This window comes from Rhinoderma darwinii (assembly GCF_050947455.1).
Source record: "Rhinoderma darwinii isolate aRhiDar2 chromosome 5 unlocalized genomic scaffold, aRhiDar2.hap1 SUPER_5_unloc_53, whole genome shotgun sequence".
Taxonomy (NCBI): Eukaryota; Metazoa; Chordata; class Amphibia; order Anura; family Rhinodermatidae; genus Rhinoderma; species Rhinoderma darwinii.
The window spans coordinates 169,835-187,085 of NW_027461813.1; the positions used below are offsets into that span (position 1 = coordinate 169,835).

The 17,251-nt window shown below is 50.8% G+C and overlaps 1 protein-coding gene across 3 annotated transcripts in view; it reads right to left on the reverse strand.

The window, feature by feature from the left end:
* The window catches only part of LOC142696316 (TBC1 domain family member 20-like), a 33,388-nt gene that overhangs the window by 6,301 nt on the left and 9,836 nt on the right, over nucleotides 1–17,251 (reverse strand). For 2 of the 3 annotated variants that reach the window (XM_075847647.1, XM_075847646.1), the window contains 5 exons: nucleotides 16,999–17,185; nucleotides 16,828–16,929; nucleotides 16,349–16,490; nucleotides 15,934–16,118; nucleotides 10,800–15,392 (listed from right to left, as the gene is read on the reverse strand). In XM_075847647.1, coding sequence (XP_075703762.1) covers nucleotides 15,161–15,392; nucleotides 15,934–16,118; nucleotides 16,349–16,490; nucleotides 16,828–16,929; nucleotides 16,999–17,185 — 848 coding nt within the window. In that variant the 3' untranslated portion in view covers nucleotides 10,800–15,160. Of the gene's footprint in view, nucleotides 1–10,799; nucleotides 15,393–15,933; nucleotides 16,119–16,348; nucleotides 16,491–16,827; nucleotides 16,930–16,998; nucleotides 17,186–17,251 lie in introns of those variants that run through there. The other variant, XR_012864243.1, reaches the window with a different exon arrangement.

The following is a 17,251-nucleotide window of genomic DNA, read 5'->3' on the forward strand; positions in this document are numbered from 1 at the left end:
CGGCTCTGAGCTGCCCCCAGAGGAAGAGGAAAAAAGTGCGGCAGCAGAGAAACGGAGGAAGAAAAAGATGCGGCAGAAGCTGAGAGAGGAGAGGCGGCTGAAAGAGTTGAGACTCGTATATGTCCATGGGTCTCCCCTGCACTCCGGGTCAGAAGAGATTCTGGTCCGGAGTGCAGAACCCGCAAACCCCCCGACCCCGGCTCCTGCAGTGGGGTCGGGGCGGGAAAGCGGGAAGATCGCAGCGAGGACGGGCAAAATGGCGCCGGACGCCGCTCGCTGTGAAGTGGGCGGCGCTGGCGGCCAGAGCGCAGCAGGGGGCGTGGTCCCAGAGCAGGCTGACGGCGAGCCCAGGAGACCGGTACTCGGCGTGAGTCGAGTATCGGAGGAAGGGGCGGACCGGAAGTCGGCGGCGGCGCGGTCCCGTGGATCGGGTGCCTGTAACGTGGCCGGTCCTGTCACATCGGGACCGGTCAGCGTAATAGGTCTGCAGGCACCCGATGCCTCGGATAAGGGCGGAGCCAAAGCCTGGAGCCAGTCACTCCGGAGTGGAGGAGGGGAGTGGCTTGGCAAGTGTAAATCCAGAGCGGCTGCAGCAAAGCAGCTCAGAAATTAAAGTGACAGTACCAGTAAATGAAAAGTGTAAAATAAAAGTTAATGAAGAAGGTAAAGAAAAGAGCAATGATGTAAATAAAGAGGTGATTAATGAAGTATATAGTGATGTAAATAAAGAAGTGTCTTTTCCTGCCCTGGCAAGTGATTTGGACACCGATGATGCGGAGGGTTGCTTGGAGGTGCCGCTTATGTCATCTGGCGGCCCCTCCGTAGCTGCACCTGATGATGCAGAGGTTGGAGTTGGAGTCAGGGCAGGGAAAGCGAGTGAAAAGAAAAAAAATGTTGAGCCTGGCTTGGCCAAGAGAATGACAGGGTTGCGAGAGAAAGTGTCAGCCGGAAATGTGGGGGGGGGGCCTGGTGCTCCTCTTCCCAGTGCCCCAAGTAGGACTTATGCCGGGGTAGTGGGGGGGGACCACCAGCCCACCCACCCTCGTCCTCCGGCCCCGGGGAAGGTCACTTGCAACAGCGCCTCCTGCAGGCCTTAAGGGAGGGGAAGCAGTCCCTGACTGTAGGGGGTGTGCAGAGGGACCTATCTTTCTGGATAGATAGGTACGGGTTGGAGGCCTTCCGAGAGAAAAGAGGAGATCAGTGGTCGCTCCCGACAACTGGGCAGGCTGTGGTCAGGAGGAATGTGGTCCGTCTCCGGTGGCGTGGCAATGAGATCTGTCCCCCCAGAAAAACGGTGGTGGAGCTGCTGCTGGGGATGGGCTTCAGGGCACGTGACATCTTTTCCCTGATACACCCTCATGGCTCAGCTGAGTTCGACATCAGCTTTGTTCAACCAGGAGGCCTGGAGGTCTTCTGGGGGAATTATGAGCTGGTGAAGGACGAGCCCGGCTGGCGGGATTTTGCTGCACAAGCAATATCCCGCCAGAATGGTCTCAAGAAAGTGACCGTTCTCGCCCGTAACGAGTCACTTTCTTGCATTGACATCATGACCTGGTTAAGTAGTTTTGGAGAGGTGGCGGAGATGCCCAGGAAGAATATGGATGAGTTTGGCATCTGGTAAGGGGACTGGACGTTTATGGTTAAAAACTTAAACGTCTGGGGCAAACTGTGTCCCACATTCCATCCTCTGCTTTCCTTGGGAGGGATCACATCCTGGTCTACTACCAGGGGCAGCCGAGGCTGTGTCACCGGTGTGGCGACCCCTCACACTTGAGCGCAGGCTGCACGGTGCAGAAGTGTGAAAAGAAAAAAAAACTCATTGTGGGGGGGTAGGTCATCTGGCCGCATCGTGTGACCAGATTAGGTGTCACCTGTGTGGTGACTTAGGTCACCCATTCAGTAGGTGTCCTCGCTCCGTAGTCAATGTTGTCACCAAGCCTGCAGGAGAAGAGAGTGGGGTGGCTCCTGTGGGTGAGGAGGCAAGCAGAGACGGCAGAGCAAAAGGGCAAGTGAAGACATCAAGGAGAGGGCTCCAGCCTTCCTACCATCGAAGGCTGGAGAAAAGGCAAAAGGAGAGGGTGCTGAGGGAAGCCCAGGCAACTGGGGGGACCTCTGGCCCGAACCCGGAGCCTGCCCTGGAGACGGATGCCCTTGGGGACGCTGAATTGGGTGAGGTCAGGAGGATCCAGAGGGAGCAAGCGGCTGAAGACTCTCAATCCTCCCAATATGAAAGTGTTGGTGAGGAAGAGGGGGTACAGCCTAAAAAAACATCTGGGACACAGGATAAGATCTTGAGGGGGCCAAAGTCATCCGGCCAAACCCTGACCACGGAAGGTAAAATCTGCACCCCTCTGGAGCTCTCCCCCAACCGCTACCAAGCCCTCATGGATTTTCCAGCTTCTCAACATAGTGAGGAGGAGGGTGAGGTAGGGGTCTCAGGGGGTGCTGGGCCCCCTCCCTCGAGAGGTACAAAGGCCTCTGGGGCAGGGGGACAAGGATGGGAGTGTGTGTGAGGGTGGGTGGGGAGGACCATCAGGTGGGGATGGACTCCACAATCTCTAAAAAAAAGGGTGAAAGAGAAAGGGTCCGCGGGGTCCTCTTCTGACCGTGACAGGGGAGGGAAGAAGAAAGCCGTCTAATTTCATCATCCAGGATGGCGGTACCCGCACCGTTGACGCTGGCTTCCATTAATGTCGCCAGCATTAAGTCAGATATGGCTAAATCCAGGGCCGGATGGCTTAACGTCCGAATTCTATAAGACCTTTAAAGGAACTCAAGTTCCCCTCTTGACATCGGTGTTTAATGTGTTTAAGTGTCTATGCTCGGGCACTCTAGCGAGGTCAATGAGGAGGTCAGCTTTGATAGTGCTATCAAAGGGTAAGGATTTGACTCGTATTGAGAATTGGCGTCCCATAGCGCTCCTCAATACGGACAGAAAGGTTCTCGCCAAAGTGCTGTTTAATCGGTTGGTGAAATTTGCACCCCGGCTCCTTTCGCCTGTCCAGCATTGCTCCGTCCCAGGCCGCAGCACTTTTAGTGCTGTCCTCAGTGTCAGAGAGGCAGTGGAGCGGGGAAATTCTGGTCAGTGGAAGGGGTACGTCCTGTCCTTGGACCAGGCCAAAGCTTTTGACCGGGTGAATCATGAGTATCTATGGTCGGTCCTTCTGAGGTATGGCTTGCCGGGTGGGTTTGTCAATTGGCTCCAGACCTTATATGCTGGGGCAGAGACTTTCGCACTGGTTAACGGTTGGGTTGGAACCCCCTTTGAGGTTGGGTCTGGTGTCCGCCAGGGCTGTCCTCTGAGTCCTTTGCTGTATGTGTTCGCGATTGACCCCTTTCTTAGAAGGGTTGACCGTGGACCATTGGCGGGGATCGAGGTCAGCTTGGAAGGGCCAGAAGCCACCCAGAGGGTGGTTGCATACGCGGATGACGTCTCTATCTTCGTTTCCTCGCAAGGGGAGGCTGAGTGGGTGATGTCAGAAGTGGAATGTTACTCACGGGCATTTGGGTCCAAGATCAATCGTGACATGTGTGAGAGTCTCTGGCTGGGAGGAGGAGATCCTAGTTTTGGTCTCCTGGACACCCTTCCTGAGCCCCAGGGGTCTGCAAAAATCTTAGGAGTGAAATTTGGCCCGGGTGATTATCCCAAGAAAAACTGGGATGGCAGGCTAAATTTAGTCGCCCAGAAGGTCGCCCAATGGAAGGGTTGGTCCTTAACCCTTAGAGAAAGGGTTCATTTGGCCAAGGCTTACCTGGTGCCCATGTTGCTCTACCTTGGCAGTGTGTGCATCTTGCCAGAACCTCTCTGGACTCGGGTCTATAGCCTGTTCTTCCAACTGTTATGGGGGAACAGGCTTAACTTAATTAAGAGAGGAGTCACGTATCTACCAAGGAGACTAGGAGGGTTAGGTATGGTTAACCCAGTGGTGTTCCTAGTGAACACCTTTATTAAGATTCATTTAGCAAACCTCAGGCAAGAGAGGGCTCCTTGGTGGATTCTCTCCTGTAGGGAGTGGTTTCAGCCCTTCTTCCAGGAATGGGAGAGAGGTGGCCAAGTGAAAAAGCTGCGTACACTCCACGGACATCTCCCGGCTTATGCCGCCCTGGTTTTGAAGATGGTACGCCGGTGGGGTCTGGGAGATCAGGACCATGCCAAGAAAATTTCTCGACAGAAAGGTTCTGATGACCCACTTCCAGAAGCCCCTGGCACTCAAAGACTGCCCAAGTAGTGACCTCGGGGTGGGATTAAGGCTTTTGAATTCAAAGAGGATTCCCCAGAAGTTTTGGGATCTGGCTTGGCGCTGCTTCCACGGGAGACTGTATGTAAGGGGCAATTTGAAGTACAGAAACACTGACGACAGAGGATGTCCTCGGGAGGAGTGTAGCGATACACTGGAGAATATGGAGCATTTCCTGCTTCATTGCCCCTTTAATGCAGAGGTATATAAAAAGGTGGGTACCTCCATTGGCTGGCTCGGCTTAGCTAACCTCTCCTACGCTGGGTGGGCTTATGGGGTGTTCGGAGACCTAGGTGGTAGGGACCGTAACACATCTTTTTTAGTCAGCATAGTGGTAAGGCACTTTACTTGGAATGCACGGTGTCTAGTATCTGCGCAGAGCAAAATCCTCCTTGTGGATGAGGTCGTAGGGAATATCATCGGTGACCTGGAGAAGGTGCGTTCTTTGGAGGTTGATAGGCTGGGAGCATCCAAAGCTTCTCGCTTATGGAGGGGCTTTTCATTTAGGGTGCCCTAGGGTTTTGACCTTCGGGGGGGGGGGGGTTCGCCCTCATTTAGGCACCTAAGGAAGCGATAGGGAGAATAGGGAAAGAAGGGTTAAGCTTAGGGCTAGATTAAACACAGGGTAAGAGAAGGGACAGCAATAGGGGAAAGCGATAGCGAAGGTGTCGGCGTGGGCGGATCCTGCCCTTGGGGGGGGGGGGTCGGGTGGGTCCCTATTCTCCCTCGTTCTGGTGGTAGGCTGGTTAGTACACTTCAGGTTTTTGTTTTGATATTGAGAGGCAGGATAAAGGCTTACAGGAACCGAACTTGGTGCTTTCGGGTTGTGATTTTGGATTATTGTTTTTGTTATGTATATACTACGGATAGAGAAAGGGGTTTACATAGTTTGGGTGGGGGAATAGGAGAGTGGGGATGGGTATAGTTTTTTCTTTTCCTACTCAGGCCCGGACTATGCAGGAAGACATGCGAGGACATGGGGCGAGGGTCTGAGTGGGAGGTTTAGGGTGAGGTGGCGGAGGCCAACACCAGGACTAAGCGGACATGAAAGGACATGAGGCGGGGTGTTGTCCTGGTGTGGTGATGGGTTAGCTTGAGATAGAGTTAGGGATAGAATATAAATGTAAAAAAAATATGCAAAAAAACTAAAAGTGTGTTATGTTCTAATAATTTGTTATGTTTGATGTTGATTTATGATTCATTTTTTGCCTTTTTTTTGTTTATCAGTAATTTTCTTATTTTTTCTCAGTTTGGTCATCGATTATGTGTATGTGTCAGGGATCATTACTATGTATATTGTCTGAAAAATATTATCCTCACACATATGTATATACATTTCAGTTCTTTGTGTAATATACTGATATATATAACAAGTTCTTTGTTCATGTCGGACACACCTATGGAAGACACCGCCCCCTGGAATGCAAAGAGGAGTGTGCAGAAGAATGTATAGGAAAAGTTACAGCTGGGGAGCGAATAGAATTTAAGCAAGTCACACATCTATAGGGAGGGGCATGTGTCTTCTCTGTGTGTGTTTCTTTGTTCTGAATAAAGTTCAGTTCCTCCTGGCTGACATTGAAGCTGTACCTCAGACAATTGTGTGGTGTACTTCTCTCCAGGCATGCCTTCAGCTTTCAATTTACAGAGGTGGTTATTCGGTGTGAAATACGGACCTGACATTTGGTGCCGAAGCCGGGACCTCACTCGAGGAAGAATCAAAATCCGGACAGTCGACAATCACAGGGTGAAACAGAGGACTCAAAGTTGCCCACTGAAGGAATTTGATCACCTCCCACGGACCTGACATATGTATGTATGTATGTATGTATGTATGTATGTATATATATATATATAGGAAAAAAAATGTGTGTATATAAAGTGTGGTATTTCACGGTGTAGATAGGTATGCATGTTGGGGGGGGGGGCACACCTTTTCGGTTGATGGTTTCGAATGAGTATGAAAGGGAGTGAGGGGGGGTGAGTGGATACTGGGAGGAGGGGGAATATGAAAAGGATTGAATGTGGATGAGTGCAAACGGATGGGAAAATTGGCCAAGTCCAGCGGAGAAGTCGATACAGTGATGTATCTGTATATATTGTTCTGGTTTTTGGGTTTTTGTGTATCAGTTATTTATGTTTTTATACTTTTCTAATAAAAAAAAGAGTCACTGACAGCAGCTAATATCCAGAGTAACCGGCGTGTGCAGCACTGGCAGCAGCTAATATCCAGAGTAACCGGCGTGTACAGCACTGACAGCAGCTAATATCCAGAGTAACCGGCGTGTGCAGCACTGACAGCAGCTAATATCCAGAGTAACCGGCGTGTGCAGCACTGGCAGCAGCTAATATCCAGAGTAACCGGCGTGTACAGCACTGACAGCAGCTAATATCCAGAGTAACCGGCGTGTGCAGCACTGGCAGCAGCTAATATCCAGAGTAACCGGCGTGTACAGCACTGACAGCAGCTAATATCCAGAGTAACCGGCGTGTGCAGCACTGACAGCAGCTAATATCCAGAGTAACCGCCGTGTACAGCACTGACAGCAGCTAATATCCAGAGTAACCGGTGTGTGCAGCACTGACAGCAGCTAATATCCAGAGTAACCGGCGTGTGCAGCACTGACAGCAGCTAATATCCAGAGTAACCGGCGTGTGCAGCACTGACAGCAGCTAATATCCAGAGTAACCGGCGTGTACAGCACTGACAGCAGCTAATATCCAGAGTAACCGGCGTGTGCAGCACTGACAGCAGCTAATATCCAGAGTAACCGCCGTGTGCAGCACTGACAGCAGCTAATATCCAGAGTAACCGCCGTGTACAGCACTGGCAGCAGCTAATATCCAGAGTAACCTCCGTGTGCAGCACTGACAGCAGCTAATATCCAGAGTAACCGCCCTGTGCAGCACTGACAGCAGCTAATATCCAGAGTAACCGGCGTGTGCAGCACTGACAGCAGCTAATATCCAGAGTATCCGGCGTGTACAGCACTGACAGCAGCTAATATCCAGAGTAACCGCCGTGTACAGCACTGACAGCAGCTAATATCCAGAGTAACCGGCGTGTGCAGCACTGACAGCAGCTAATATCCAGAGTAACCGCCCTGTGCAGCAGCTAATATCCAGAGAAACCGCCCTGTGCAGCACTGACAGCAGCTAATATCCAGAGTAACCGCCCTGTGCAGCACTGACAGCGGCTAATATCCAGAGTAACCGCCCTGTGCAGCAGCTAATATCCAGAGAAACCGCCCTGTGCAGCACTGACAGCAGCTAATATCCAGAGTGACCGGCGTGTGCAGCACTGACAGCAGCTAATATCCAGAGTAACCGCCCTGTGCAGCACTGACAGCAGCTAATATCCAGAGTAACCGCCCTGTACAGCACTGACAGCAGCTAATATCCCGAGTAACCGGCGTGTGCAGCACTGACAGCAGCTAATATCCAGAGTAACCGGCGTGTGCAGCACTGACAGCAGCTAATATCCAGAGTAACCACCGTGTGCAGCACTGACAGCAGCTAATATCCAGAGTAACCGGCATGTGCAGCACTGGCAGCAGCTAATATCCAGAGTAACCGCCGTGTACAGCGCTGAGAGCAGCTAATATCCAGAGTAACCGCCGTGTGCAGCACTGACAGCAGCTAATATCCAGAGTAACCGGCGTGTACAGCACTGACAGCAGCTAATATCCAGAGTAACCGGCGTGTGCAGAACTGACAGCAGCTAATATCCAGAGTAACCGCCATGTACAGCACTGACAGCAGCTAATATCCAGAGTAACCTCCGTGTGCAGCACTGACAGCAGCTAATATCCAGAGTAACCGCCGTGTGCAGCACTGACAGCAGCTAATATCCAGAGTAACCGCCCTGTGCAGCACTGACAGCAGCTAATATCCAGAGTAACCGGCGTGTGCAGCACTGACAGCAGCTAATATCCAGAGTGACCGCCGTGTGCAGCACTGACAGCAGCTAATATCCAGAGTGACCGGCGTGTACAGCACTGACAGCAGCTAATATCCAGAGTAACCGCCGTGTGCAGCACTGACAGCAGCTAATATCCAGAGTAACCGCCGTGTGCAGCACTGACAGCAGCTAATATCCAGAGTAACCACCGTGTGCAGCACTGACAGCAGCTAATATCCAGAGTAACCGCCATGTGCAGCACTGACAGCAGCTAATATCCAGAGTAACCGCCGTGTGCAGCACTGACAGCAGCTAATATCCAGAGTAACCGGCGTGTGCAGCACTGACAGCAGCTAATATCCAGAGTAACCGCCGTGTACAGCGCTGAGAGCAGCTAATATCCAGAGTAACCGGCGTGTGCAGCACTGACAGCAGCGAATATCCAGAGTAACCCCGTGTGCAGCACTGACAGCAGCTAATATCCAGAGTAACCTCCGTGTGCAGCACTGACAGCAGCTAATATCCAGAGTAACCGCCGTGTGCAGCACTGACAGCAGCTAATATCCAGAGTAACCGCCCTGTGCAGCACTGACAGCAGCTAATATCCAGAGTAACCGGCGTGTGCAGCACTGACAGCAGCTAATATCCAGAGTGACCGCCGTGTGCAGCACTGACAGCAGCAAATATCCAGAGTGACCGCCCTGTACAGCACAGACAGCAGCTAATATCCAGAGTAACCGGCGTGTACAGCACTGACAGCAGCTAATATCCAGAGTAACCGGCGTGTGCAGCACTGACAGCCGCTAATAGCCAGAGTAACCGCCCTGTGCAGCACTGACAGCAGCTAATATCCAGAGTAACCGCAGTGTACAGCACTGACAGCAGCTAATATCCAGAGTAACCACCGTGTGCAGCACTGACAGCAGCTAATATCCAGAGTAACCACTGTGTGCAGCACTGACAGCAGCTAATATCCAGAGTAACCGCCCTGTGCCGCACTGACAGCAGCTAATATCCAGAGTGACCGCCCTGTACAGCACAGACAGCAGCTAATATCCAGAGTAACCGCCGTGTGCAGCACTGACAGCAGCTAATATCCAGAGTAACCGCCGTGTGCAGCACTGACAGCAGCTAATATCCAGAGTAACCGCCCTGTGCAGCACTGACAGCAGCTAATACCCAGAGTAACCGGCGTGTGCAGCACTGACAGCAGCTAATATCCAGAGTAACCGCCCTGTGCAGCACTGACAGCAGCTAATATCCAGAGTAACCGCCCTGTGCAGCACTGACAGCAGCTAATACCCAGAGTAACCGGCGTGTGCAGCACTGACAGCAGCTAATATCCAGAGTAACCGCCCTGTGCAGCACTGACAGCAGCTAATATCCAGAGTAACCGCCCTGTGCAGCACTGACAGCAGCTAATATCCAGAGTAACCGCCCTGTGCAGCACTGACAGCAGCTAATACCCAGAGTAACCGGCGTGTGCAGCACTGACAGCAGCTAATATCCAGAGTACTGGAGATATTACTATAAATACCAGGAAGGGGAGGGCCCAAACATAATATGGGCACCCTCGCTTCAAGCAGATCTGTTTGGGCCCTGCCCTGCCTGGTATAATATAATTTAAAGGGAAGGTGTCACGGAAAAAAAATTAGTTTATATGTTTTTGATTTTAGTATGTTATTAAAATAAATTTTATTTGTGTTTTTGTGTTTTACTTTTTTCTTTCTTTTACTTCTCTATGGGGGCTGCCATTTTTATTTTCATCTCTGTATGTGTCGATAGCGTACGCCGTCTGTGTGGGAACGCTCCCACACAGTCCAAAAGGAAGGTCTTCGACCGAGCAACATCCGGTGCCATTTTCATGTGGACCGGAAGCCGCGGCCGGACAGTAAGAGGACTACTTCCGGACGCGGCTTCCGTACATATGTTCTAGGAGTGGAGGGAGCGGAAGGAAGCGGAGGCAGCGGCAGGAGCAGGTAAGTTATGTGTGTGTATGTTCGTGTTATACTGTGCGATTACCACTGCATCTAATCCTCCTACACTGTGCATTCGCTCAAAAAATGGCGGCACACAGTGTAGGAGGTTTGACCATTCAACCCCCTCCTTTCTCCTGGCACTAGCCAGGATAAGGGAGGGGGGATTGTGTTAGGACACTAGAGCGAGTGTGTCTTCTCCAATTTTGCAGAATAAGGCAATGAGGTTGCTTTACCACATGCCAATGCTGCAATTTTGGGAACTGCTCCCTCTAGTGACCAGCACATGGAAATGTTATAAATTAGAATCTAATTTAAAATATTTTCTGACTTGTGAAAAAATGAAAATTTTTTGTATATAAATGATTTACACATTATTCTAACAGTTTAACAAAAAAAATATATATATATTTTTTTCTAGCGACACATTCCCTTTAACTCACTGGTGATGGAAACCCAGCTAATGGTTTCCGTCTGTCACCGTCGTGACCGGGTTCCGTTGTCCCACAAAGGCGATCGGCTTGCCGTTAATGAATGACTGACAGATCTAATACATTGCACCACATAGGTAGTGAAATGTATTAGAAAAATAATCTGTCAGTTGGACATTCACGTCCTCTAGTGGGACTAAAGAAAAGTGTAAAAACAAGTTTCAAGTAATAAAATAAAAGTCGCCCTTTTTCCCTTATCAAGTCCTTTATTATTGAAAAAAATAAATAAACCATACATATTTGGTATCGCCGCGTCCGTTACCACCTGAACTATAGAAGTTTGTTATTTATTCCACACGGTGAGCGGCGTAAACCCCCAAAAAATAGAAAACCTTAAACAATGCCAGATTTTTTTGTCACTTTGCCCTACAAAAATTGGAATAAAAACGTGATCAAATAGTCGCATTTATCCAAAAATTTTACGTATAAAAACGATAGCTCTTCTCGCAAAAAACAAGCCCTCATACAGCTCAGTCTATGAAAAATAAATATAAAGTTATGGTGCTCACAACATGGAGACAGAAAATACATTCTTTTAACAAAAGTTGTTTTACTGAAGTAAAATTAAGAACAGACCAAGCCGCCGACTAAAGATGAGCCCGGACAAAGCTGAGCTACAAGAACAGACCAAGCCACCGACTAAAGATGAACCCGGACAAAGCTGAGCTACAAGAACAGACCAAACCACCGACTAAAGATGAACCCGGACAAAGCTGAGCTACAAGAACAGACCAAACCGCCGACTAAAGATGGACCCGGACAAAGCTGAACTACAAGAACAGACCAAGCCACCGACTAAAGCTGAACTACAAGAACAGACCAAGCCGCCGACTAAAGATGAACCCGGACAAAGCTGAGCTACAAGAACAGACCAAACCGCCGACTAAAGATGAACCCGGACAAAGCTGAGCTACAAGAACAGACCAAGCCGCCGACTAAAGCTGAACTACAAGAACAGACCAAGCCGCCGACTAAAGCTCAACTACAAGAACAGACCAAGCCGCCGACTAAAGCTGAACTACAAGAACAGACCAAGCCGCCGACTAAAGCTGAACTACAAGAACAGACCAAGCCGCCGACTAAAGCTGAACTACAAGAACAGACCAAGCCACCGACTAAAGATGGACCCGGACAAAGCTGAGATACAAGAACAGACCAAACCGCCGACTAAAGCTGAACTACAAGAACAGACCAAGCCGCCGACTAAAGATGGACCCAGACAAAGCTGAACTACAAGAACAGACCAAGCCGCTGACTAAAGTTGAACTACAAGAACAGACCAAGCCACCGACTAAAGATGGACCCGGACAAAGCTGAGATACAAGAACAGACCAAGCCGCCGACTAAATATGAACCCGGACAAAGCTGAGCTACAAGAACAGACCAAGCCACCGACTAAAGATGAACCCGGACAAAGCTGAGCTACAAGAACAGACCAAGCCGCCGACTAAAGATGGACCCGGACAAAGCTGAGCTACAAGAACAGACCAAGCCGCCGACTAAAGATGAACTACAAGAACAGACCAAGCAGCCGACTAAAGCTGCGCTACAAGAACAGACCAAGCCACCGACTAAAGCTGCGCTACAAGAACAGACCAAGCCGCCGACTAAAGCTGAACTACAAGAACAGACCAAGCCGCCGACTAAAGCTGAACTACAAGAACAGACCAAGCCGCCGACTAAAGCTCAACTACAAGAACAGACCAAGCCGCCGACTAAAGCTGAACTACAAGAACAGACCAAGCCGCCGACTAAAGCTGAACTACAAGAACAGACCAAGCCACCGACTAAAGATGGACCCGGACAAAGCTGAGATACAAGAACAGACCAAACCGCCGACTAAAGCTGAACTACAAGAACAGACCAAGCCGCCGACTAAAGATGGACCCAGACAAAGCTGAACTACAAGAACAGACCAAGCCGCTGACTAAAGTTGAACTACAAGAACAGACCAAGCCACCGACTAAAGATGGACCCGGACAAAGCTGAGATACAAGAACAGACCAAGCCGCCGACTAAATATGAACCCGGACAAAGCTGAGCTACAAGAACAGACCAAGCCGCCGACTAAAGATGGACCCGGACAAAGCTGAGCTACAAGAACAGACCAAGCCGCCGACTAAAGATGAACTACAAGAACAGACCAAGCAGCCGACTAAAGCTGCGCTACAAGAACAGACCAAGCCACCGACTAAAGCTGAGCTACAAGAACAGACCAAGCCGCAGACTAAAGCTGAACCCGGACAAAGCTGAACTACAAGAACAGACCAAGCCACCGACTAAAGATGGACCCAGACAAAGCTGAACTACAAGAACAGACCAAGCCGCCGACTAAAGATGAACCCGGACAAAGCTGAACTACAAGAACAGACCAAGCCACCGACTAAAGATGGACCCAGACAAAGCTGAGCTACAAGAACAGACCAAGCCACCGACTAAAGATGAACCCGGACAAAGCTGAGCTACAAGAACAGACCAAGCCACCGACTAAAGATGGACCCAGACAAAGCTGAGCTACAAGAACAGACCAAACCGCCGACTAAAGATGAACCTGGACAAAGCTGAACTACAAGAACAGACCAAGCCGCCGACTAAAGATGATCCCGGACAAAGCTGAACTACAAGAACAGACCAAGCCACCGACTAAAGATGGACCCAGACAAAGCTGAGCTACAAGAACAGACCAAGCCACCGACTAAAGATGGACCCGGACAAAGCTGAGCTACAAGAACAGACCAAGCCGCCGACTAAAGATGATCCCGGACAAAGCTGAACTACAAGAACAGACCAAGCCACCGACTAAAGATGAACCCGGACAAAGCTGAGCTACAAGAACAGACCAAGCCGCCGACTAAAGATGGACCCGGACAAAGCTGAGCTACAAGAACAGACCAAGCCGCCGACTAAAGATGAACTACAAGAACAGACCAAGCCGCCGACTAAAGCTGCGCTACAAGAACAGACCAAGCCACCGACTAAAGCTGAGCTACAAGAACAGACCAAGCCGCAGACTAAAGCTGAACCCGGACAAAGCTGAACTACAAGAACAGACCAAGCCACCGACTAAAGATGGACCCAGACAAAGCTGAGCTACAAGAACAGACCAAACCGCCGACTAAAGATAAACCCGGACAAAGCTGAACTACAAGAACAGACTAAGCCGCCGACTAAACATGAACCCAAACAAAGCTGAACTACAAGAACAGACCAAGCCGCCGACTAAAGATGAACCCGGACAAAGCTGAACTACAAGAACAGACCAAACCGCCGACTAAAGATAAACCCGGACAAAGCTGAACTACAAGAACAGACCAAGCCACCGACTAAAGATGGACCCAGACAAAGCTGAGCTACAAGAACAGACCAAACCGCCGACTAAAGATAAACCCGGACAAAGCTGAACTACAAGAACAGACTAAGCCGCCGACTAAACATGAACCCAAACAAAGCTGAACTACAAGAACAGACCAAGCCGCCGACTAAAGATGAACCCGGACAAAGCTGAACTACAAGAACAGACCAAACCGCCGACTAAAGATAAACCCGGACAAAGCTGAACTACAAGAACAGACTAAGCCGCCGACTAAACATGAACCCAAACAAAGCTGAACTACAAGAACAGACCAAGCCGCCGACTAAAGATGAACCCGGACAAAGCTGAACTACAAGAACAGACCAAGCCACCGACTAAAGATGAACCCGGACAAAGCTGAGCTACAAGAACAGACCAAGCCGCCGACTAAAGATGGACCCAGACAAAAGCTGAGCTACAAGAACAGACCAAACCGCCGACTAAAGATGAACCCGGACAAAGCTGAACTACAAGAACAGACCAAGCCGCCGACTAAAGATGATCCCGGACAAAGCTGAACTACAAGAACAGACTAAGCCTCCGACTAAACATGAACTACAAGAACAGACCAAGCCGCCGACTAAAGATGAACCCGGACAAAGCTAAAGTTCTGATCAGAGGTCAGCGCCTACGAGCAAAACGTCAGCCATCACATCCAACACCGCTGTAAACCCAATCCTACACAGTGCAGGACCATGTACACACTGTAGTTATTACATCTTCATACCCCGACCCGAGGAACATTGTATTAATCTCATTCCACCAGAAGATCCATTAATACCGATTTATAGAGTCATAGCCCTACAGGGCCGCACCACCTCTAATAACCCTGCCGCTGTCGACACAGAACATTATAATAAATTGATCCGCTTATTCCCAGACGCCGATTTGAGTCTCATGAGAGAAAAACTCATTATAAACGTCTGTTGTACGGCGAATACTGAGACCACGTGATGACGACCAGCTACAGAGCAGTCATTACACCGGATATATATATATATATACATATTACAGGACCATGTGACCATAAGAACCGCCTCCAGTGACCGAGAGGAGGAGTCAGCTATGGAGACCGCCTCCCAGCAGATCCTAAATGCCCACTGACCAGGACCTGCGTGTCCTCCGGCCTCATCCCATCCTCCGGTCTCCTCAGTGCCCACTGCCGTTCAGCCCCAGAAATGTTCACCGGCAGCAGCTCAGACACCTTAGAAAAGTCCCAGCAATACATCGGGGCCCCACTCCAGCGCAGTCTGAGTCACCGCGAGAGCCGCAGCCCCCAGGGAGGCAGAGAGCCCCCACACTGCCAGCTTCACCAGGGTGTTCTGAGACCGGGCGGGCAACACAGAGGATGGAGGGGACCGCTGCTGGCGAAGCACAATGTCCGGACGCTGATGAGCGCTGGAGATCACAAGAGAGCGGAACGACGACGCCGAGATGCTGAAAGACAAAACATGGAGGAGATGATCAGAGGGGCGAATACGGGGATATGGCGGCTGATCACAGCGACGTTTTGTCTCATTACCGTAACAACCGCAGCAATTACAGGTCAGAACAGCAGCACGTGGCGGCGGCCATGATTTGTATCGCTGCGGCTTTTACACCCGGTTTACTGGTTGTCTTCTCTGAAGTCGGAAAAGTGCGCATCAAGCGGCTGTAACGTGTGGACGCGGCCATCAAGCAAAACCGCTGCGTCTCCACGCGTTACAGCCGAAGAAAAAGCAACGCGGCTGCTGAAAACAGCGGACATGACGCAATCACTGGGGGGGCAGCGCGGCTTCAAAATCCATCACAGCGGATCTATAAACGTGACCATGAACCGGAATGATGGCAGCGCGAGAGTACGAACCTTATCCATACAGCGAAACGCAGGAGAAGCAGCCGCAATACAGGGAGGACACAAACACGCACGTCCCGCCCCTCCCCCGGCCAGCATCCCCTCCAAAAATAGACAACCCCCCCCCACACCCCAACCCCCTACCTCTTCAGGTGTCGTAGTGACGTCTGCCTCTCCAGCTCGGGCGGGGGATGTCTCTGTAAGAGGTTGTGGGTGCGGGAGATCAGGGTCTCGTAGGGGAAATCAGAGGGAATCCTGGACAGCAGCTGATGGACGCCGGGCAAGTCACAGTCACCCTGGAGGACCTCGCCCTCCCGCATCAGCACCATCTGTGGACACATCCAAACCAGTCATGTGATCCACAGGAGTCACCAATAATCCCCCCCCCCCATATACTGTAATCGAGATACACCCGATACACTACACAGGAGACCCCAATAATTCCCCCCCCCCATATACTGTAATCGAGATACACCCGATACACTACACAGGAGACCCCAATAATCCCCCCCATATACTGTAATAGAGATACACCCCAATAACCATGAACCCCAAATACCTGAGCCGCACAATAAACAGGAGTCAGGGGGTGAGACGCCAGGAAGAAGTCGTACAGTCGGAGAACTTGGTGAAAGTTGCTGAGGACGTGTCCGTACCAGGTGATCAACCAGCTCAGAGCGAAGATACAGCCGACCTCCGACCTGCAGGCGACAGAGCAGATCCGTCACTGTGTACCGGGGTAATAATCTTATACCACTTCCCCCATCATCCTGTACCAGCGATCACTAATGGCCCGGTCAGATGGTTCAGCTCTTTCCTGGGTCAGTACACACCGAGCAGCGCCCCCTGTGGTCATTTATTGAATTGGGAGGTGGCGGATATCAATAGCCCTTATATATGTGTATAAACACCCCGCATGGTCACATGACATTAAGGAGACAGTCCCCACTAATCAAGAGACCACCACCATCATCTCCCACCACTGCGACATCATCCTGATGGTGAATGCTGATAATCACATGACGCGGCGCTGCGCACCTGAGCAGGAAGTGGTGCAGGGCGGGGCTCTCACTCTGGATCAGGGGCATCAGGTAACTCAGCACGTTGCGGGTCCGCTCCATCGTGGGGTCCATGAAATCTCTGCCCAAGAGAAAACACAAAAATTACATTACATCTTTAACGTACCGACCGCGGCCACGACGCACGTACCGGAGATGATGCGTGGAGAGGGTCTGCAGCATGGCAGTTCCCAGCCGGAGGCCGGCAGTCAGCAGCAAAGTGACAGCAATATCATGGAAGCCCTGGTAGTAATGCAGCTCTGGGTGTGAGTGGAGGACGTACAGGATCATGTCGATCAGCTGCTCCTGTAACACCGACCGCTCAGCTTCCGCCATTCCTGGAACAAGTCACACGTGGCGAGATCAAAACACGACATCCGCGACATGCCAGAAACCATGTAAAC